Below are 24,528 nucleotides of genomic sequence, written 5' to 3'. Positions count from 1 at the left end.
AAGAGCCGCCACATAGTAGTATCAATAGGATTATGCCTATTTTTAGTCATAAAAATAGACTTGATAAAGATTTTTTTTTGAAGAATTAGGATGAAGACATTATTTTGTGGCATTTTTAGTTATATCTCAATATTTGCAAATTTATGGTCCCTGGTATCATATAATCAGTTTTTTTTTCTGTATTGAAACATGATGGACAGTATAAAAGAGATAAGGATAAAGTAGGAGAAGATAAGACCCAATGACCCCCTAACAGCTCACATCTGTTGTCACTACAGTGAAATACAGAATTTCTACATTACGGTCCCACAAATGCTGAGGATATTTTTCAGAAACAACAAATAGCACAAATTGAACATTCAGTACCCACACCCTTAAAACTTTATATAAATTTAAAACAGGAAATATGTAATAAATATTTTATCATCCTGAGTTTAAAATTCTTCAAAATATCTTCATAAGAGTCACACTAGCCTTTTTCAAGTGGAACTTAAAACACAAAGTCCTAGGGTAACAGATCTGCCTAATTCCACAGGCTGTTTTTCAGACACTTTAAACTTCAAGGTGCAGTAAACATCACTACCACTGCTCAAAGGTAATTAAGAAAGCTGTGCACGAATTGGAAAGGTGGATCTCCATGCAAATTGACAGTAGTTAGGCAGACACAGGCAGTGAATTCTGGACTGTGCCGAGGTCCAGTGATGATAGACTACTTCAACTTAAGTGGAAATGCAAATTTAAAAGCACATTCCTAAAGTATTATATTTCTTATTGAACAGATGACTTCTGCTAAAATTTGGGAAACATCTGACAATCATTCAATACCTCTGGATTTTATCCACGAGAATACAAGTATCCCTCCTATATGAAGAAGGATTAGTTTAAATACTTTGTGTGTCTTTTCGGAGTTAGTGAAGCAAGTTGCTTCAAGCATAAATGTCTGATAATAAGCACCTTCTAATAGAATCATTATTTGGTCAACTTTGCTCAAGTTCTGTGATAATTTGACATTTACATAGCTAATAGCCCTTTCAATGTGCATTGATACTTTCATTAAATTTAATGACTTTGAATCAGTGATGAGAGGAAGAGCCTCAGAATCTTTAGCAAAAGGGTTACGATTACTTTAGTTGACGTTCTCTACTTTAAAACAGTTGCATGTACTTAGAGGTATTTTCTTCTAAAGGAGTTTGTTGCCCATGCAAATAGCTGGAGACTCGACTCTCTAATAAAAAATATCTGGAGCATTCCTGCTCAAATGATTTTCCAAACACCGAACTTTCCCCTTGTGGATTGACCTTATATAAAATTTCAAAATTCAACACATATTCTACTCTGTTTCTTTCTTTTCAGAGAGTTTTATCAATATTTAAAATTGTTTTTGATTCTCTAAAGGCTGTGCATCTTATTTATATTCAATAATTGAGAAATTACCATAAAAGAAAGGCTAAAACATCTTGTCTTGGCAATTCCCAATTTATTATAAACTCAGTGTGTCCTATAAGTTAGTAACTACAAATGTATTTCTCATTTCAAAAATTGCTCTTAATGATTGAGTTTTGTGAATAGTTTACAAAATCAAATATAAATTAGTATGCCTCCAGAATTATTACAAGTAATATTAGTTTGAATCCTAGATCCTGGGAAGAGAGAGAAGGAAATTTTTTTTTCTTCTCTTCTTCTTTTGCACAGGCAAAGTATATTTAGCGGTGGCTAAAGGTTCTAACCTTATATGAACTAATTCCCAAAATTCCAGTGTTTTTTCCTACAGTTACATGCTCATACCTTCCCTGAGGGCTTCTCCCTTCTCTGACCTGAGGACAGCACACAAATTCTAAAGTAAACTCAAAATGCTCCATAACCAAGAATCCCTTACTTCGTCTCTGCAAATTCAAATATTCAAGCCCAGACTACTTATTCTAGACCTATTTGCCATTTTTTCAAAGATGTTCATGCTTATTAAGCCAAATTAATCTCCAAATGGTGGAAATTTGGACAGTGTTGCTTGAACAACTTTAAGCAATGATATAAAAGCATTTTGAGGCAGGGACTACAAACAGGTAGATAGGCAAACATTGGGAGCCTGCTTTTAGGCTACAAAAATTGTATACTTCAGACTTGAATAGTGTCTTTCCTTTTTACAAACTCAAAAGTAGAATGCTTTTGCTTGTTTTCATGAAATCTTTCTCACCAGCAGTGAAGGACTAGGGAAACACTGCTAATGTAAGCATTTGTCAGTCAAGGATATTATTCTTTCTCTTCAATAATGTATTCATCCACTCAGTAACATTACAGACTTTTCAAAGGTTCTCCACTCGTGGTCAAATTAATGAAAATATGTGTGAATTGGAAAACTTTATTTCATAGTTTTATTTTGAAAAATCTTTATAACACCATTTAAAGTTGTCAGAAAATATAAACATACAAAAAGTCTACAGATGCACAAAAACGACTTGAAAAAATGTTGATCTATATTTTCATACACTTCAAAACCAGTACTTTAAAGACAAAACAATAAGTCAATTTTGATCCTTACGAAGAATTGCTTGTTAATTTATTTCTCTTTAAGACTCACGGATGAAGTCTGTTTGTTCAACAGCAGAATGAAATGCATTTCAAAACAATATACTTTGTTCTAATTAAAACACAGAAAAAAAATCACAGAATTATTTTTCTTCCTGGAGCATTCTCACATCTATTGTAATATTTGCAGTCTTTGCAGCTGATGGATATTTCCTAAGAAAAGCTTATGTTTGGTTGGCAGATGTGCATTCTGAAAACTGCCCAAGTTTGAGATGAACTCTCGCAACCTAAAAGGGCACGTAAATACTGGTTCTTGTCATTCTCTTTTTATAGATGAAAAGTCAATGCTTCATCTTTCAAGAACACCTGGATTGCAGTGGATCTCTTGCAAAATTCCATGAAGGACATTTTCCAAGACTCAACTCCCTCAGTAATGACATAAAAAGAAAAAAAAAAAAAAAGATTTCTGTACTACGTGGACCAACCAAAATATTAACATGAACTTACTTGTGCTGATATGATCAGACTTGCTGCTCTTTGGGGCTGGCCTCTCACATTGTGTGCCTGACCAGTTGGTGGAGCATCTAAAAAGATCCAAACAACAAAAAAGGTATGAGTAATAAAACCCACAGGTCTGCTAACGTTGCAACTTCAACCAAATGAAATGTTGTAAGAGCCAGTCACATAGCTTCATGAATATTAGGTAGAGATTTCTGCTAATTTCCTGCATATTGTCAGTATGCTGAAGGTAAATTCAATTGGACTTCACTTGTTGAAATACTTTTTAAAGTTAGGTTTATAGTAATTTTTCCTTATTCTGTGTTAAAATTGGCACATTTTATAGAAATATTGACCTATTGATTCAGAAATGGAAACTAATGTGAGAGTTACTGAAAATTATAAGTAGCCACTTACAAAAATTGTGTTTGCATATTAAGCGAATCCTTCTTTATTAAGTTTCTGTGATTTGTTTTGTGGGTTGTTCTAAGTCCAAAATGGAACTAACTACCAAAACAGCAAATGGTCATCTGTGTCATAGTTCAAGTTGCAGAATTTTTACTCTCTTAATCAGAGATAAGAAAATATAGTGCTTTCCCATTTTAAATACTTCTATTACAATGAAATCAACAGAATGTGCCCAAGATTTTATTGGGAAAAGTTGTTTTCCCCAAATAGATATCATGACACTATGATGAGAGGTAGAAAGGATAAGAATAATAGATCTGATTCCAATCCATTCTTTAAACATAAATCACAACTATATAGTTAACTGGTTGCATCAAAATCAATGCTGGAATAGTTTTAGCTGTGTTTAAACAATATCCGTTGGCTAACACAAGATGCCTCTGTGCATCTGTCAGAGGAAATCCACAGAGCAACAATTTAATTGGCTTCAGTTCTTATTTAAAATGACTGTCAAATACCACGATATCAAGAATAGTTGTACACAATAAAGAATAGCTTCCAGAACCATTCCGAGTGGATCTCTCTGGGTATGGTGGGCCAAGCTAAATAACTGCAATTTCAAAGTCTTTGCCAGTTCTGTTATAGCCAATTCTGATAGCTGGAGCTGTTTTTGAACTAGGTTTCTATGATGCCATGTAAATTATCTAAAAGATAGTATTGGCTGTCCAAAAAACATGGGCAAATTCTCATAACATCATCATTACTGATAAAGTCAAATCATGAACATAAAAATTTCTTTCAAAAAAGCATATATTAACTTAAGCATAGTTGACAATGTTACTATATCAGGATATAGTTATTTAATTAATGATAAATTCAAACTATGAATATGGAGCATGATTTAGATGAAAATTAATATCATTATTTATGTAATGATTCAGGTCATCACTCATGCATCAGCCCCACTTTTTGTTCAGTTAACTCATTAAAGGTTTACATATTATATAATATAATTTTCTATATATCATATTTGTTATAAACCATCCTACAAGTAAATCATTACAATGCATAAATACACTGTAAGTTCAGGTCTATGACTGTCTGTGTTACTGAAGTGATGTGATGGAATGAGCATATTTTCAAATAACTAGAAAAAAGTAAACAACCAATAAAATAAGTGATTCTTAAAAATAATTTTTTCTTTGTCATTTGTGATTTTTGCAGATGAATGATCTAGAAAATTGTTCCAATTCTTCACAGATTATAATTGTTGACACAGTCCACAGATAATTCAAAATAAGATGTTTAGGAACGTTTTGCAAACATGTCCTTGGAATGAATTCTAATGATTGCAAAATTCTTTTCGTCTTATGTAGCTTTACATCTGTCAAATCTTCCTAATTGACCACTGAGAATGTTTTCTATGCTTCAGTGAAAAACTAATACTGACTGCTCAGTAATTTCATTATAAAACTGATGTGTACAAGGCCACAGACGAGCAATTATATTGAATTATTAACTAAAATACCAAAATTTGCTCTTTGCCTCATTTAAAGAAAAAAAATACCAAGATCATGGTTCATCTTAAATAAGAGGAATAACCCAAGGTATATTCTGCTGTGTTAGCAGAGATATGAACCTCCAGGGCTCATCATTACACTGAAATGCTTTGAAGTCAGAAAATTGAATTGCTCAGGAATTGAAGGATTAAATGTAAGTTGCCACTGTTTTGTTCTGACATGAACATTGCATATATTAAATAATATAGAAAATTATGAAAAATATGCCTTTAAAGCTCCAGACAGATGTTTTTAAACAAAGAGGATAAGGATAGTGTGATTCTTATTACAAACTCTGAAATTGTTTAAGCAGGATAGGTGGTATTTGTTAATACATGGTATAATTTCCTAATTTATCCATGGCTTGGAACCCAGTATTTATGATAGATAAAAGAAATCACCTGTTTGTGGTCATAATCCTCTTCTATTTTAAATTGTAGGAGCACATTTAAATTCCTAATCTTCATGGAATATTTTACTTATTACCCACTGGAAAAACCTCTCAAAGACTGTACTGGAGAAATAATTAATTTTAACAGTTATACATCTTAATCAGCTGATGATCACCTTGCAATTCTCCCTGTACTCCTTATAAAATAATGTTTTATGGCCAAAGATAAAATATGTTCCACTGTTCTGCATTTGTCTGTCTTAAAAAATCTCCTTTCTATTAAATCAAATAGAAAGCATTATTCTTATTGCCTACCTTACAAAATTACAACTTAAGGCATTTGCTGCTCCACAAGTTCTTCCAATGGTTGATTTAAGATCAAGTATTTTTATCATCTTTACAGAAATTCATAAATCTTCATACTCTGAGTAGATTATAATGATCAAAGCCATTAACGACAGAGCATTTAAGAATAGGAATGTGTGCAGATCATCAAAATTTCCTGTCCAATTCGTCACTGAATTATTTGTATAACCATGCAGATTACAGTTTCTCTGGCATCTGCCTTTCTTTCATCATTCCTTAAGCAAAATCCATAGTCCATGCTCTGGTCATCTGTAATCGGTACTGTTGCAATGTGCTGCTCCCTGTTATTCATCCAGGGACAATTTTCTCTTTTCTTTTTTTGTTTTCTGAGAGAGAGTCTCACTCTGTTGCCCAGGCTAGAGGGCCGTGGCGTCAGCCTGGCTCACAGCAATCTCGAACTCCTGGGCTCAAGCAATCCTCCTCTCAGGCTCCCCAGGAGCTGGGACTATAGGTGCGTGCCATCATGCCCAGCTAAGTTTTTCCATTTTTAGTAGAGACGGGGTCTTGCTCTTGCTCAGGCTTATCTCGAACTCCTGAGCTCAAGCAATCCTTCATCCTCGGCCTCCCAGAGTGGTAGGATTACAGGCATGAGCCACTCAGCCTGGACTGACAATTTTCAAGTAAGTCCTCCATGGCTCACCCAGCCATTTTATTTTTCTCACCATCACAAACACCTGTGTATCATTCATTTAGAAATTACTCTACAACTGTTTTTCAGTTCCCTTAACCTTGGGATAATGAAAATAAACTTCATCTTATGTGCTGATCACTATACTGTTGTGTATTATTAACTTTTTAAACACTTTTATGAATTTTAACTAAATACTGCTGTATCAGGGATGGATAGATAGATAAATATTAATAGATAGACTTCTATTTATTTAGTGAAATAATCATTCATTCTTCTTTCTTTATATCATCAAATGAAGATACTCCTCTTAGCAGTTTCCTGCAGTCAGTAGCTGCCTGGTAAAGGGTTATTGATTTAACATTCTTTGAAATCTTCCCTTCTTTCCTAGGCCATTGATATTGATAAGAAAGGTTATTTACTACTACATTGTTTTCTTAATCTTATTATTCCATTTCCATAATAGCTGTATGTATAAAATGCTCTAAACCAGAGAATTTTTAAAGTAGTTTGGGGTTATAGCCAGGAATCTACATTTTAACAAAATGAATGTGATTAAAGTAATCCACATATCACACTTTAAAATATATTTGATATAAATTATTATTATATTTCCACAGACTTTGTTTTTATGCAAAATGTTATTTACTCATTTCTTTATTCTTACAGGTCAAGAATGATTACTCAAAAGATTAGATAACCTAGGTGGAAGTTCTTTACATAGTCCATGAGTTTATTTATTTATTTTTTGTCATTACTTCTCATCTGAATGTTGTTATATGAAACACATGGTTAGTAAATTCATCCTGTCCCTTAACAGTTTACACAATTATTGTATGGATACAATATTTTTTTGTTTCAATTATTATTTTCTTTAGCATAGGGGAATATCCTTGTAAAAAGGTAATAGTATATAGATATTACTAGGAAGCACAATAAACACTTTTGGAATATCGTAGTAAGTTCTGCATTTATAAGGGAAAAAATATAATCTTTAAAATGGAAGTTATTACATTTAATAGTACAGCTATAAGATATATGATTGAATGGTACAAAATGATGATAGTTCTGAAGTAGTAGAGTGATTATTACACAGAGAATTAAAATCAGATATAAAATACTGAAGGTATATTACAATTTTTAGGTATTGTCTTTCACTGCAACAGTGATCAATTTATATGAACTACTCCTGTCATTTTGCAAAAATGTGGTCTAGAGTCACCCACTTTGGGAGGACTTCAAAATAAAATAATGAGATTAATAGCCGCTTCCACTTTTCATCAAATTTAAAGGTCATGGACTCTTCCAACCACTGTGAAATTCAAAGGTGAACCTTAAAGCAATTTGAAATTGGATTTCTCCTCTTATATATATGTGCAAGGCTGCCCTTATTAAACATGATGATGGAGGCATTCGGAAAGAAAAATCTTTTAATATATCCTTTTCTTTTGCCATACAGGAAAAATAATGGCACAATAGGATTAAAGAAGCCTTGGAAAAATTGTGCATGGTGTCATGCATGTCTCAGTGCTCCTAAAATCTTATTCAATAATAAAGAAAAAACATGATTACATGTTATGCATCAGATTTATGCAAAAGTATTTTAATTAAGTGAAGAAAATTAGACAAAGTAAAAATTACATGCAAAATGCATTTTTTTCTGAATTCTCCAAATTTCACCCTTTTGATATTGAGAATATGACCGTAGTTACATAATATTCCTCACTTGAAAGCTCTACACTTTATGTAGCCTCCAGCACCTTCTATGCCCCCTCACCTTGCAGACAGTAGCACTGAAAAATGTAAAAATTTGCATTGCATTTTGGGACACATAGTTAGATATTTATTCACCTGCTTTGCTTGATTTTTCCTTAAAACTATTTGTTATCTATTATAGATTTCCAACCTCTAGATAAAATTACGTCATGTATACATAAGGATCCTTAATTTTTATAACATGCTTCAAAAATTTCCTGCCCCAACTTTCATCTGAAATTTTGTATAACGTTCAATTAAAATTTGCAAAACTTTGTGACAGATCCTAGGATAAATACTGTCATAAAAAATACACTTGTATTCAAATTCTATCATAACCATATGAATAGAAATTATCCACTGTATGAAATGAGGACACCCATGTTCAAATAATCTGCCTAAAGAATCACAGCTAATAAATGGTAGAAATAGAATGTGGAGTTATTATTTTATTATTGTTTTAGATGACAATTCCGTGATCCTTTTAATTCAATGCAGAAGTAGGAAAAAAAAATTTCCTTATTTTTTCATGCTCAGGAGAGTACCAGGCTTTTAATTACAAAGTCAAAATATTCAGAACAGACGCTCCCCTGTGCCACGCCCTGTGATTGGGAGCTGAACACCCTGGCTCCTACAACCTGCCATTAGGATCTGACCAGAGGAGTATCAGAGACCACAGGCATCACCTGAGAAGCCTTGGGCAACTACATCACAGGGACATGGGCAGTGTGGGGGAGAACCCCAGCTTCCTAGCAGTCCCAGCCCACTTCTGCAGTCCCTGGGACACTGAGATAAACCCCTGCCTCTGCGACTGACATCAACAGTCTCCATGCTGATGGAACAGCCCAGACATCTGTGTGGCTCTGCCCATGTAATCTCCAGATCCAGCTCAGAAGCTCTTGCTGTGCCAGAGCCCAAGGCTCTGCCCCTGTAGCTCCAGGGACTCTCCCAGACCTGTGATACCAACCCTGAGATACCAGAATTGTGCCAGGGTGCCAAGACCCCAACCTGAGTTTCCACTACTGACCATTGGGCTGGAAGAACCTCACCCAGATCTCACTTTTCACCTAGCATCCACCATCCCTGAGCAGCCATTACTACTGGACGTAGTTCGTGCAAATGCCCACAGTGTGGTCATCCACAACCACTGCCTAAATAGAATCACCCAACTGCCAATGTCACCTCCACTGGGTGATCCCAGGCAGAGCAATCCCGCAAAATAGCCACTGTGGAGAGGGTCACATCCAGCCCTCAACTTGAGCTTCCAACAACGAGCTGGGGAACAACCCTCCAATCCACACAAAGATTATCTAGCACTGGCTTGAACTAAGGAAATCACAGGGGAATGGAACAGCTATTCTAAAGGCTTTCAGTGTACCCACCACTCCCCTGATGGGTCAACACTTCAGAGTGGGACAGAAAATCTCCATCTAGTACTTCTTCCTTCTCATTACTAAACAGGAGAGTTCCCTGCAAAGGAGAAAAGGTACCTTGCAATCCTATTAACCCAGAGCTGAAAGAAGAGGAGCCAGATGAGGATAAACCAACAAAAGAAGCCTGGCAACATGAAGAAACAAAATAGTTCAACACCCCCAAGGGATCATAGTGGAGTTAAACAGTGGAGTACATCCACAAGGAGATTGGTGAAATAACATAAATGGAATTCAGAATATAGGTGGCAAATAAGATGAATGGAATTGAAGAGAAAGTTGAAAACCAACAAAAAGATGCCAAAAAATATTTTGGGAAATCAAGGAAAAAGTTGCTATAAAGGTAGACAACCTAAGAAAGGATACAATAAAACTTAAAGAAATGAAATAGTCATTTAAGTAATTTCAAAACACAGCAGAAAGCCTTAACAACAGACTAAACCAAGAGGAAGAAAGAATCTCAGAGCTTGAATAAAAGGCTCTCAAGCTAATCCAGTCATTCAAGGAGGCACAAAAGAGAATAAAAATGTCTAAGCAATCACTGAGGGAGATATGGGACTATATGAAGTGAAGAAACATATAAATTATAGCTATCCCTGAGGGATAAGAAGGAAAAGCAAAAGCCTGGAATACCTGGCTGAGGGAATTATTGATGAAAACTTCCCTGGTATCACCAGAGATTCAGACATCCAGATGGTTCGATGGTTATTGAACACCAGGAAGATTCACAGCAAATAGGACATTTCCAAGATACATAGTCATCAACATGGCCAAAGTCAAAATGAAGGATAAAATTATGCAAGCAGCACGATAAAAGCAACAATGAATCTAGAAAGAAAAACCCATAAGGCTAACTGCAGACTTCTCAGCAGAAACCTTACAAGCCAGAAGGGATTGGGGCCACATCTTCAATTTTCTCAAACAGAATAACTGCCAGTCTAGAATTTTGAATCTTGCAAAACTAAGTTTCACAATTAATAAAGAAAGTAATTCTATTCCAGATAAGCAAACACTGAGGGAAATTGTCATTACCAGACCTGCCCCGCAAGAAATATTCAGAACTGTATTATATGCAAATCGGCACAGGCTGGGCGTAGTGGCTCACTCCTGTAATTCTAGCACTCTGGGAGGCCAAGGCAGGAGGATCGCTTGAGGTCAGGAGTTCAAGACCATCCTGAGCAAGAGCGAGACCCCATCTCTACTAAAAATAGAAAGAAATTAGCTGGACAACTAAAAATATTTAGAAACAATTAGCCGGGCATGGTGGCACATGCCTGTAGTCCCAGCTACTTGGGAGGCTGAGGCAGAAGGAGTGCTTAAGCCCAGGAGTTTGAGGTTGCTGTGAGCTAAGCTGACACCACGGTACTCTAGCCTGGGCAACAGAGCGAGACTCTGTCTCCAAAAAAAAAAAAAAATTACAAATCAGCACAATAGATTCACAACAGTATAAAATCACTAAAACAAACAAACAAACAAAAACCCTTAAAACTCACAACTCTCATAAAGCAACAGCACAAGAGGGAAAACAAATAAATAAGGTATACCGAAAATGATGAACAGATCAGCACCCCATATATCAATTCTATCATTCAATGTTAGTGGTATTAATGTTCCACTCAAAAGACACAGGCTGGCTAAATGGACAAAATAACACAACCCAAATATTTTCTGTCTCCAGGAAACACATCTAAACAACAAGGACACACACAGATTTACATTGAAAGGATGGAAAAAAATATTCCACACAAATCATAATAAAAAGAGAGCAGGTATAGTCATTCCCATATCAGATAAAATTGACTTTAAATCAACAAAGATAAAGAAAGACAAAGAGAATCATTATGCACTGATAAAGGGAGCAATTCAACAAGTAGACTTAACAATCGTAAATATATATGCATCTAATATAGGAATTCCCAGATACATAAAGCAGATTTTGCTAGAAGTAAGCAAAGAAATAAATAGCATCATAATTGTGGTGGGCTTCAACACTCCACTGTCAGAGCTGGAGTGAATCATCAAAACAGAAACTAAATAAAAGAGCACTGCACTTAAACTGGACTCTAAATCAAATGGTCCTAATAAACATTTACAGAACATTTTACCTCAAAATTATTGAATATGCATTCTTCTCAATAGCACAGGGGACATCCTCCAAGACTGGTCATATCTTAAAATTATGAAATCCATATATGACAAACCCACAGCCAACATCATGCTGAATGGGAAAAATTGAAAACATTCCCCCTAAGAAAAGAAACAAATCAAGGGTGATCACTGTCACCAATTCTATTCAATATAATGCTGGAAATCCTAGCCAGAGCAATCAAGTAAGAGAAAGAAATAAAGGGTATCTAAATTGGGAAAGAGGAGATCAAACTATTGATTTTCACTGATGATATGATATAGTATTTGGAAAAGCCCAATGAATCCAACAAAAGAATTCTGGAATTGATAAATAAATTGAGCAAAGTCTCAGGATAAAAAAAAAATCAATGTGTATAACTCAGTAGCATTTCTGTATACCAATGACAGTCAAGCTGAGAGTCAAATCAAAGACTCAATCCCATTCATAATATCTACAAAAAATAAATAGAATACCTAGGAATATACTTAACTGAGGAAGTGAAAGAACTCTACAAGAACTAGGAAACACTGAGGAAAGACATCACAGAGGACACAAACAAGTGTAAAAACATATCATACTTATGGATCAGTAGAATCAACATTGTTAAAATGTCCATACTACTCAAAGTGATTTACAGATTCAATGCAATCCCCATCAAAATACCAAGGTCATATTTCACAGAGCTAGAAAAATAATTCTACACATTTTTTGGAACCAGAAAAGAGCCCAAATAGCCAAAGTAATCTTAAGCAAAAGAAACACATCTGGAGGCATCACATTACCCGACTGTAAACTATATTGCAAGGCTACAGTAATCAAAACAGCATGATATTGGCACCAAAATAGAGATATAGATCAATGGAACAGAACAGACAACACAGATATAAAACCATCAACATACAACCAACTGATCTGTGACAAAGCAGACAACAATGCATACTGGAGAAAAGAAGACCTATTCAATAAATGATGCTCAGAAAATTGGATGGCCACATGCTGAAGAATGAAACAGGCCTCATATCTATCACCACTTACAAAAATTAATTCAAGATGGATAAAAGGCTTACACGTAATGCACAAAACTGTAAGAATTCTAGAAGAAAATGTAGGAAAAACTCTTCTGTATAGGCCTAAGGAATGAAATTTATGACTAAGACCCCAATGGCAATCACAGTAACAACAAACTAAATAAATGGGACTTGATTAAATTAAAAAGCTTCTGCACAGCTAAGGAAATAGTCTTCAGAGCAAAGAGCCTGCAGAATGGGAGAAAATATTTTCAAATTATATATCTGATAAAGGGCTCATATCTAGAATCTACAAGTAACTCAAATAAATCAGGAAGAAAAAAAAACCAAGAAACCTCATTAAAAAGTGGACAAAAAACATGAACAGAAGATTTTCAAAAGAAGATAGACAAATGACTAACAAACATATGAAAAAATGCTCAATGTCATTAATCATCAGTGAAATACAAATTAAAACCACAATGAGATAACACCCTACCCCTGTTAGAATGGCTTTTATTAAAAGGTCCAAAAACAATAGATTCTGGTGTGGATGCAGAAAGAAAGGAACACTTATACACTGTTGGTGAGAAACTACAAATTAGTACAAGCTTTATGGAAAAAAGTATGGAGATTCCTCAAAGAACTAACAGTAGACCTACCTTTCCAGCAATCCACTGCTGGTATTAACTTAAAGGAAAATAAGTCATTTTATCAAAAAGATGCCTGTATTTGAATGTTTATAGCAGTACAATTCACAGTTGCAAAGATGTGTAATCAATCTAAGTGCCCATCAGTTAATGAATAGAGTAACAAAATGTGGTATATGTATACCACAGAATACTACTCAGCCATAAAAAGGGTGAATTAATGCCTTTGCAACAATTTGGGTGGAACTGGAGACCATTATACTGAGTGAAGTTTCCCAAAGATGGAAAAACAAACAACACATGTACTCGCTATTAAATTGGAACTAACTTATGGGTTTACATATGCCCAGAGGAAAGTAAAGCTCATTGGAAATCAAGTCTTGGGGAGGGAAGCAGAGGGGAAGAGAAAACACCTATTTAATGGGTACAATGAACACTTTTTGGGTGATGGGCACACTTATAGCTGTGACTCAAGCATTACAAAAGTGATTCATGTAACAAAAACATTTGTACCCCCTTAATACTCTGAAATTAAAAAAAATAAAAATAAAAAGTCAAAATATTATCTAAAAAATGCAAACAAATACATTTTTTGAGTTGTAAAATTGTAAGTATTAACACATTGACTCAGAGCGGTAGTCAGCAATGCCCAATAATCTGTCTCTGGTAGTGACAGTGAGGAATATATTAATGTCCTTCTTGTTATCAACTTCACATATTTGAGGTGCTCCAAAATACTGTAGATGTACTTAATGTATCTTTAAAGATCCATCACTCATAAATTCATCTCAAATGTAAAAACAATAAGTATAACCCTTATTATGACTCAGTTAATATAATTTTGAATTTCCACAATAATTTACTCCATATTTAAATCATTTGGTATTTTTTCTTATAAACTATTTGGTAATATAATTTCTGTTTATTCAGTACTCTTCTCATCAAAATTTGACAGTTACTTCTTACCTGGCAATAGCTAGTTATTACCCTGTATTGTTTTCTTCAAATAGCCTAAGTTATAATCGTAAATTTATATCTCTTTTAATAAGTATACTTGATTCCACTGCATAATAATACATTATATTGCCCAATTTTAAAATATTACATTAAATCTGTGTTAACTAGTACTGATAAGATTTAAGTTAAAATTAATCTTACCTCAAGAGAATTTGATCAGAAAGTGTTCTTGATTTCTGAGAGATGTTAATGTGATAGAGTAAAAAATAATAATTATAACATGCTCAATAAAGTGTTTATTGAACCAAAAATTCTTTTTGGAAAGGGTAAAAATTAATGAGAAGTTTCAGTTGAAGAGGTAGCCATGAAAGAAATAAAATTAATAAAATGGATTATTTAAAGTTATGTATTTTAAGAACTAAGGATAAATAGAAAAATTGAAATCTAGTTTACCAATAACTAATTCAGAAAAAGAAGATTGTTAAGTTTGGGTGCTTTAGGTTAGAAATGTTTAAACATGAAATTCAGTGCAATCCTGCTTGAGCATAAATGGCCACTGAAGTGTTAAATGATGACTGAATAAATTTTAAAAATAGGAAATGTCTAGGAATGGAACACTTTACCATCTAGGTATTCTCCAGGAAATTTTACTGAAAGCTGATCAGAAAGGCATAACTATTTTTTTAGAGTAAGTATACTATTTCTACTTAACTGAATATATTACACATATTGCCTGAAAAGGAAAAGAAATAATCATCAAATTAGTATTAAGTATTATGGTGGATGTAATTGAAGACATAAAAGAAGGCTATTAAATTAGAAACAGTGGTTACAATTCTATAGCTAAAGGTAGGAAGAAAATTCGAATGTATGCAATACCAAAGGAAGCTTTCAAGATGAAAGGCAATTTCAAAATTGGTGTAAAACCATACAAAGCCATGGAGGGAAATCTCAATGCTTAATACCACACAGACAAAGCACCTAGCTTGCTCCCTGAATATTTTATGTTTTAGCACAGAGTAAGAATAAACAATAAAGAAATTTTCTATAAAAATGCAATGAAGGTCTTTCCTAATTCTTAGGGTTTCTGAGGTGCAGGGTAATGAGACCTGAAACTGTGATGGGAATACCTGGCATATACAATTGTAATATCTCTTAAGTATGTTGTTATTAAGTACTGTTCAGGATATATTCATCCTATACAAATCTGGGGCAATGGTAGGACATCAGGAGGTGTTATTAGAAAGTTTTGAGTATGTGAATGCCTTTATTAGTGCAATATCTAACTCTAATACTCTAAAAATATTCAATTTACTTTTAGGTGCAGCACTCATGTATATAAATACTGATGTGAGCCATTTATTTAATTTATAGTCTGAATCACTGGGAAATGAATTAGATATACAAATGGCTATCTTCTTTCTGGTTTTTCAGCATAGTCCTTGTTCTAGTTTGCAAGTTTTCCTAATTATTCTTGCATATCCACCGAAAGTATAATAACACCAAAACTTTCCAGAACCAAACAATTTGTAATTGATAAAGGGACATTGTATTAGTATCAGCTTCAACTACCCTATTACTACTATTCATCCTCCCTCAAAATCTAGGACATGCACTTTCAAAACTTTTTTTTTTTTTAAATTGTAATTGTTTAAAAATAAAACAAGCAATCAGAAAAAAAGACTGAGATAAAATGAGAAAGATTTGTTAAAATCAAGCTTCAGTAAGAATTAACAAATTTGTCTACTCAGCATAAATGTTAATTAGTTACAAAATTCTCACAAGATTTGTTTAATATTTATAGGAACATGTTGCAGACAGAAACATCTGAAAGCTTATGACAAAAGATGCCTATCACATACATGTCTTTCCTAATCGTAGTGTTTGATTACTTTTCCTAGACTCGAGGTGAGAAGGTTTAAGCAGCCAATGCGTGCTCTAAAAATTGGTTCGGGAAGTAGAGACAAATGTCTTCAACGAATCTAAAATGCTATAAAATACTACAGTAGTATTTTACATAACAGAGAAAACTACTACTGGTGTCAGTTATAAACTTCTTAATATATTTGATCAACATCCAATCAAAAATATGCTATATTCTACTTTTATATGTCTCTACTTATACATACATTCATAAATATCTAAATATGCATTTGCTAATGACTATGCTAGACTATAATTTACTAAAAGGTAGAGATGATGTAGTAGTATTCATCTTTTTATGCCCTCATTTCTTGAACACTATCTCATACATAGTCAATAGATAAATTTGGTTGTTCAATATGTTTGCTGTTTGACAAAATGAATGAATGGAGGCAGGAAGGCATGGAGGAGCATAGTTGAACACATATGAATACACATCCATATCTAGAAGTGTAATATACATGTGCATACCCTATTCTGTGAAGAATGTATAGCACCATTCATAAGGAACATGCTTTCAGGTGATTACCAGTCATTGCTCATTCAAAGGAATGTTAATATATTATGTGAAATATTTTACATATAAGAACCAGAGTAAATGTTTTTGTTTTTAACTTTGTTTCTTCTTTCTTTCATTCTTTCATTCATTAATCCTTCCATTTATAAAATTAGCTTGATTACATTCTAGCAACTTAGGCATATATAAATTTTATTCATTCAATGATGGAAATTGTGTGCCATTCATTTCTTGTCTCAGGATGCAGCAAATTAAGAAAATGTTATTTTATTTCTGTGACAAAAAATCAGTTCTAAAGGTATTGGCCTGATGAGTACTTCAATATGGAAGTCAGTTTTATATAAAAAACAATAAATATACAATTAAATGTAATTTAATTCTATCAATTATTTTAAATATGATTGCTTGAAATTTAAGTGCTGGGATGGGTGACACAAATAGTATGTGTGAGTTTTGGAATTAAACAGGCCTGGGTTGAAATCTAGGCTCTGCTTCTCACAAAGGCTCTATCTTCAGGCAATTCACCTCATTTCCGGTTCCTCAGTTCTTATTACAGGGCAGAGCAACACTTCCTGCTTTTGTCAGGCTTTACCACAGATCTAGCCTCTTGTGTTTTAACCTTTATTTTCCCCTTAAATCTACTTCCTATCCTAATTTATATTTTTTCCTTTCTATTTTATATGGTTTTCTTTCATGACCTCAAGTTTTTCTTCCTTCCTTCTTTTCCTTTTTTCTTTTTACCAAGGCAAGCTAAACTTCTCAAAAGCAAAAAAAAAAAATTTAAAATAAAAACAAAAATAATAATAATAATTCCAGGTTTCTTGAGAAATATAATATATATAAAATTTGCATCTGAATTATTTTAACTCAGATGATAAACAATATTATAAATGTTAAATTGAAAGATTGCATATGGCATACCTGTATCAATATAATTATAATTTCTGATTTCTATTCCCAATGCAAAAAATGTTAGGCCTTAGTTTCGCTATTCCTTTAACATGATGTCTCCTTCTGCTACTATCCTACTATAGAAAAGGGGAAATAAATTATTTCCCTAAATGATGGTAATATAAGCAATTTCTTATTTTTTTTAATTTATAAACTAATGTGACTGGTAAGCCTATGAGTCTAATCCTCATTTGGGAATTGTATAGAGTTCATTTGGGATCAAGTGCTAGGCTGAAGGTTAACTAATATAATTTTATTAACTTGTTCAAGCATGGGGCATGAGCAAGAAATAAATCTTTTTTGCTATAAGCATGTAAACTTTGAGGTTGTTTGTTACAGCTGTAAAATCTAAGGAAAGCAGTCTAAAAGAAACAAAAGAATTTAAATTGTTAAAGAGGTAACAGTTATACAAACAAAATGAATATATAGTGTGTTGTGTTTCTTTCTTTGGTTATTCTGACCTATTGATTATATTAAATGCTAATAATACATCCCAAAAATCAAGGGAAAAAACATGACTACATCAAAGCTACATGTCAATATCTGCCAAGTATACAACTATGTAATAATTGTTCTTTATTAAGCATTGCCACTTGTACTCTCAAAGCACAAACTGGAGTTTAAACTTGCACAGAAAAATATATCTGTGTTGTTTTTTTCCCCATGGCATGACTTGCATGGTGAAAACTAGAACAAGCTACAACCTTATACCTGGGATGATAAAGGATAGATATTGATGTGACAAGTTGTCTTGGCCTTTACTGCTCCAAAAGACATGCACATTTTATATTTTGTGCTTTGAAAATATGCCAAGGGGCAGAAAGCAAATCAGGGACATGTAATGACCTGACTCTTGAAATGTGGACAACACAGGCTGCTGAAGTGGAATTGCTCAATACCCCCTCTGAAAAGTTGTGCTCTGTTTGAAATCACTCATGACAACTTCCTTGGGCTCGTCTCAAATAATCTCTATGGAGTCACAAGGTCACTGGTCCACACGGGGGAGTACTGGGCAGGCTGACAGGAGGACCAGTGTACAAATTGTGCAGTCTCCTTTTTGCAAAGCCAGTATTTTGAGAAACCAAGGCCTTAATTAGCCATCATAATATAGAGGAATAATTCCCACCTTTTAAAAATTTGTGACAGAAAGAGAACTCACTATCTTCCTCCCAAAAGCCTCAACGAAAGCTTTTCTAGTACCTGTGAATTTCCTTATGTACTTCTCACCCTAAGGACTTGGAAAATAATGCTGAACTTGTAATAAAATAATTAGATTGGAACAATCACAAAACTGAAGAAAATGACAAAGTGCTTAATTCAGATCACTCTCTAAATGGACGTCCCTTTGGTACTTACATATTCACTTTGCATCCTTCTGCGCTTTAAAAAATTCATTTCAAAAATGTTTATAAAGCTAGTTTCCACTCACATTTTCTAAGGTAATTGAGGACAGACACCCTCAATAGTACTTGAGCTGGCTTTATTGCAGTTCCCTTCCCAATCGCTATTACTGTCACTGTCATCTCACTATTAACCTTTTGTTTATGCCAGATTTTGCTTATTTTTAGTAACATGCACTTTTTAAAAAATCCTCAACTTATTTTTCATCTTCAGATTCCTACAAGCTCAAATTATACCAGGTTTTGATTATTTTCTGTCTCGTCTATTACAATGGCTCTAAGATTTTACTTTTTTTGTTAGTGTTTATTATGTTGAAGACATTTTTAATCCTCAAAACAATCTTAGGGAATAGATGCTATTAGCATTTCCACATTAAGATGAGAAAAGAGGCAGGCACGGAGAAGAAAAAGTGAACAAACAAAACAAACTACAATCCTGAGATACAAGGTCCTCTCTATTTTTTTTTTTTTGTGCTCTGTTTATTAACAAACCCACTAGTCACTTTTTAACTGAAAAATCTTTATCATCCTTTCCATTGCAAATTGGGAGTCATTATAAAATCTACTTTTTCAAACCTAGGGGCTATTTTCTAACAGATCATCATGTCGTTAAGACCTTTCTGAAACATACACATGACTGTGACACTTAATAGTTCAAATGGTATCAATGTTCCCCTACTGCTTATAGAACGAATTTCAAACTACTATCTAAGCATGCCAATTTTGAGAATTATGATTACTATAATTAATATTAATAATTATTAATATTATTGTCCAATATTCCTCCACAAGAGCCATTTATCTCACACAACTCAAATGCCCAAAGAACCTGCCATATATATTCCTTCTTGCCTCATCTCATACCTCAGAGCAGGTGCTATACCTGACTTCCCTCTTATTTCCTACCCATTTTTGAAAGAAAATCTCAAAGAAAAAAAAAAAAACCCCACAAACAACAAACAAAAGGCAAGGGGAAGAGAGAAAAAAATGAATCAAACTAAGCTTTCCTAGTAAGATGCTGTATTAAGCCTGTTTTTTTTTTATTTAGATATTTAATGTGAGTTTCACAGCACTCAGGAAACATCAGACAGTACTTTCAGAGGTTTTAGAAATAAGATAAACAGGCCAAAAATCATGGTAAAATAGATAATTTTTCTCTTATTTTCTGACTCCTCATTCTTCAAGAATTTATTAATGAAGAAAGATGTGCTATTACAATGATGATAGAATGATTGTTATACCATAGGCTTCCATATATCATAATACAATACAGGCACCAAGACATTAGTTTTTTAACAACTTTAATTAAGCACATGTTACATGGAGAAAGCATGCTAGCTGTTGGGATAAAATAATCAGACAACCTCTTACTTAAAGGAATTTATAACCTACTGAAGAACAATGGATATCCAAATTTAAAGATGCCATAGAATAGAACAGGCAGCATCCTAGGCCAATTTCATGGAAATATGTTTTATGTCCAAAGGCCACATACAGATGACAGGTCAATTCTTAGCCATAAAAAATGGATATCATAGAGCAATATGAGGAATGTAAAATCACATGCACATGCACACACACACACAAATGATGAGAGAGAAAAGATAATTTTGTGTAGAATCATTTTCCAAAAAAAGATAAACAAAAATCAGATGCCCATATATAATAAATCTAACCAAAAAAAAAAAAAAAAAAAAAACGAAGGGAAAATGCTCACAGCAAGTTGTTTTTAGCTTTTGTTTCAAATGAAGAAGTAAAACATAAAAAACTAACAGTACTATCTTGTTTTTGACCACATGGAGAATTGTTCTTGCTATGGGCAAGAAGCAATAATATATATTATAAAAAGTGTCCTGGAGTTTTGCCATACTGCCATTTTCAAAACAGTGAGTGCCTGAATTCGTATGATTTTAGGAGAAATGTAATATTAGAATTACATCTTTTTACTTCTCTCTTTTCAGACAATTCAAATAAAAACTTGGTTTTTTCTTCTATTTTTCAAACAGAATATGAATTATATGGAAAATTATCTTTGAAAAATAAATGTTACCCAAATTCCAGCAATAACAGATAACCATTGTTATCATTTTGATGTTCTTTCTTTAATACTTTTCAGTGTGTATGTACATGTATATAATAAAAAGACATATTATATATATGTCATATGTGTGTTTGTATATATTATTATGTGTTGTATGTATATACTTTTTATAAAATTAGATCATATACTTTATATATTATATTTTTAGTCAAAACAGTGTGATTATTATTCTTACTTTTGTATTTATTTTATGTTATTTATTTTTTTATTTCTGTTACTGGAATCTCTTTCCCTAGATAGGCCCATGCTCACTTTTCCTTAAGATCTTGACACAAATATCACTATTTAACTGGCCACCTAACTTCATATTTTAAGCCTCTCCTCAAAATTCCATATGTCTCTTCTCTGCTCTATTTTTATCTTGACAGATAACAGCACTTAACACTATTAACATACTTATTTTACACATTTATTTTCTTTATTTTCTATCCCCTCTGTCTCAGATGTCCACAAAGTAAATATTTGTGGCTGTTTTGTTCACTGATATATTCTGTAGTGCCGAAGATAGTATCTGATATATACAGTAGGTGCTCAATAAATTTTTATTGATGAATGAATATCGGAAGAAAAGATTGGCAGTATTTTTTTTATCTCAAAAGGCGATGTATGAAGGAATCAAGGGACAGATATCTGAGATTCTTGTTCTTACAGACTGTGGATCTATGAGCCTTGGAATTCACAGTACAAAGGAGGTGGAAAGGACTATTCTTCCCTCTAAAGTTAAGCAAAAATAGGCTATTTATATGCCTAGATACACTCTCATATATTATTTTGATGTATTAGAGAAATAAATTATAAAAGCATACAGAAAAAATAAACAGAAATACTTATCTGTGATCCAAGAAATTTATGATTAGCTCTTCACTTGCCCCAGAGAGTTAACAATAGGTTTTCTGTTACTCTTTATTTTTGCTGCTAATGGGGTCTTTGTCTTTTCAGTATTTTCGTAGATATTTTAGAGGAATTTTAGAAGAATTTGTATCTGGGGCTGTGATTCTGATGTAATTTTAAACTAATTTCTAGACAAAATCCAAATATTAATAGAAACCACATTTAAATACAAAGTACCTTAAGGTTTTATAGTGCATTAGTGAACAATTAGTTCAAACCCATTACTTTACAGACAAGGAAAATGTGACGGAGAGTGTAACTTCTCCAAAGAGACAGCTAGTTTGATTCATAAAGTCTATAACTTCAGACTCAACATTTCCACTTTTGAATGTTAATCTTAGAAAACTAATGAGATGAGTACACAGGTATTTGTGTACAGAAGGTTTTATCCTAGGAAAAACACAGTAAGAAATAAATAAATAGATAAATAAATAAATAATTTTGCCTAATTATTGAATGCTATACTGTTGGTTAAAAATAGTACGGATAACCAGGCAATGGAACAATGTGCAACCATTAAGATGAAAAGCATCGGCTGGGCGCGGTGGCTCACGCCTGTAATCCTAGCTCTGGGAGGCCGAGGCGGGTGGATCGCTCGAGGTCAGGAGTTCGAGACCAGCCTGAGCAAGAGTGAGACCCCGTCTCTACTAAAAATAGAAAGAAATTATCTGGCCAACTAAAAAATATATATACAAAAAAAAAAAAAATTAGCCGGGCATGGTGGCTCATGCCTGTAGTCCCAGCTACTAGGGAGGCTGAGGCAGTAGGATCGCTTAAGCCCAGGAGTCTGAGGTTGCTGTGAGCTAGGCTGATGCCACGGCACTCACTCTAGCCCGGGCAACAAAGTGACACTCTGTCTCAAAAAAAAAAAAAAAAAAAAGATGAAAAGCATCTAGGAATACACATTAACATGGAATGATGTTTACAGTGTATTGTAGGTAAATAAACATAAAATAGTGTGTACCATAAGATTTTGTCTTACATATTAATATAGAATACTCTGCAAAAGTACATTTGCATAAAGAAACTCTGAACAGAAATCAAAATGACAATGGATATTTAGTAGGAAATGAGCATATTTTAAAAAATTATCAGGGTTAATAATTTTTATTTCTAAAATAAATATCTGTGGTCTAATAAAATAATAAAATGAAGAAAATGTATTTCAGATTGGCTTTGAGTAGTTCTTTTATCCTAGTTTGAGAAACAATGCTTTGAGTCATTCTCTACCAAAGTATGAATGAATGAAGTGTTGAATTAGGGGTCTTCAGGCTTACAGAAAACCCTGATTAATTTCTCAAAAGAATTAATATTATGAAGACAAGTCAGATTAAAACAGACAAAATGTGTACAAAGATATGTATTTTCAAATCTTTGCTGCTCTTTACTATAATGCGAAAATCCCAGCCAACAGCTGCTTGTAGAAAACAGAAACTAGAATTTGTAATACTCAAGAAAATTTCAGCAATTTACATAAAATAAAACCATATATCACAGTGTTACACCAATAATATGTAAAAATAAAACCTAGTTAAACTCATGGTCAAAACCAAGCAGAAATAAAGGACCTAGTGGCACTAAACACAGGTTTTCAGACCAATCTTAATGTCTTACTTTCCTATGGAGGTTTTTATATAGACATACTAGAATCATCATTTTAAGAAGAAACTAAGTTTTATGGAGGCTAATAGGCCACACCAATAGTGGCTGGAGGAATAAGTACATGAATCCAGATAAGTCTGACTTTGAAACCTGTGTTCTTTCCACTTAGTGTATCTTGTTGTGGATTCAACAGAGCCTCTTAACTTCCTTCCTTCTTAACTATCTGTCTCTCCTTTATGAGTGAAGATACTACCCAACAATGGATCCCTCCAGGGCTGTCAATAAAGGAGACAGGAGCAAGTAGAATAAGGATTTCTTCAGGAGGAAGAATTCTAAAAGGAAGAATTCCTGACTTCCTCACTATCCTCTGCTACATCCATTCATGAACACTCAAGCACTGGTGATATAAGCCCAGGTGAAGTTTTTTAGCACATTACATTTTTTTTTTAATTTTGGGAGGTTTTTTTTTTTAGAGACAGGGTCTCGTTCTGTCACCCAGGATGAAGTGCAGTGGCCTGATCACAGTTCACTAAAACCTCTAATTCCTGGGCTGAAGTGATCCTCTTACCTCAGCCTCCTGAGTAGTTGGGACTACATATGCATGCCATTACCCCCGGCTATCTTTCAAAATTTTTTGTAGAGACAGGGTCTCATTGTGTTGCTCAAGCTGGTCTCAAATTCCTGGCCTCAAGTGATCCTCCTGCCTTGACCTCCCAAAATGATGGGATGATAGGCATGAGCCCCTGCACCCAGCCTGTCAGCACATTTCAGGATCTCCCTAGTCTTCAGTGGTAAGGGTCTGCAAGATGACTTACTGCTGTGTTTTTGAGGATATATAACCAA

General features: G+C 33.7%; 1 protein-coding gene across 1 annotated transcript in view; it reads right to left on the bottom strand.

Annotated features, from left to right (window-relative positions):
• The window catches only part of LRP1B (LDL receptor related protein 1B), a 1,757,623-nt gene that overhangs the window by 11,277 nt on the left and 1,721,818 nt on the right, over positions 1 to 24,528 (bottom strand). The window contains exon 87 of the mRNA XM_045559136.1: positions 3,031 to 3,107. Coding sequence (XP_045415092.1) covers positions 3,031 to 3,107 — 77 coding nt within the window. The remainder of the gene's footprint in view (positions 1 to 3,030; positions 3,108 to 24,528) is intronic.

Source organism: Lemur catta, chromosome 8 (genome assembly GCF_020740605.2).
Source record: "Lemur catta isolate mLemCat1 chromosome 8, mLemCat1.pri, whole genome shotgun sequence".
NCBI classification, from domain to species: Eukaryota; Metazoa; Chordata; class Mammalia; order Primates; family Lemuridae; genus Lemur; species Lemur catta.
Note: the sequence above shows the minus strand (reverse complement) of the source record. Positions and strands in the feature narration are given on the sequence as shown.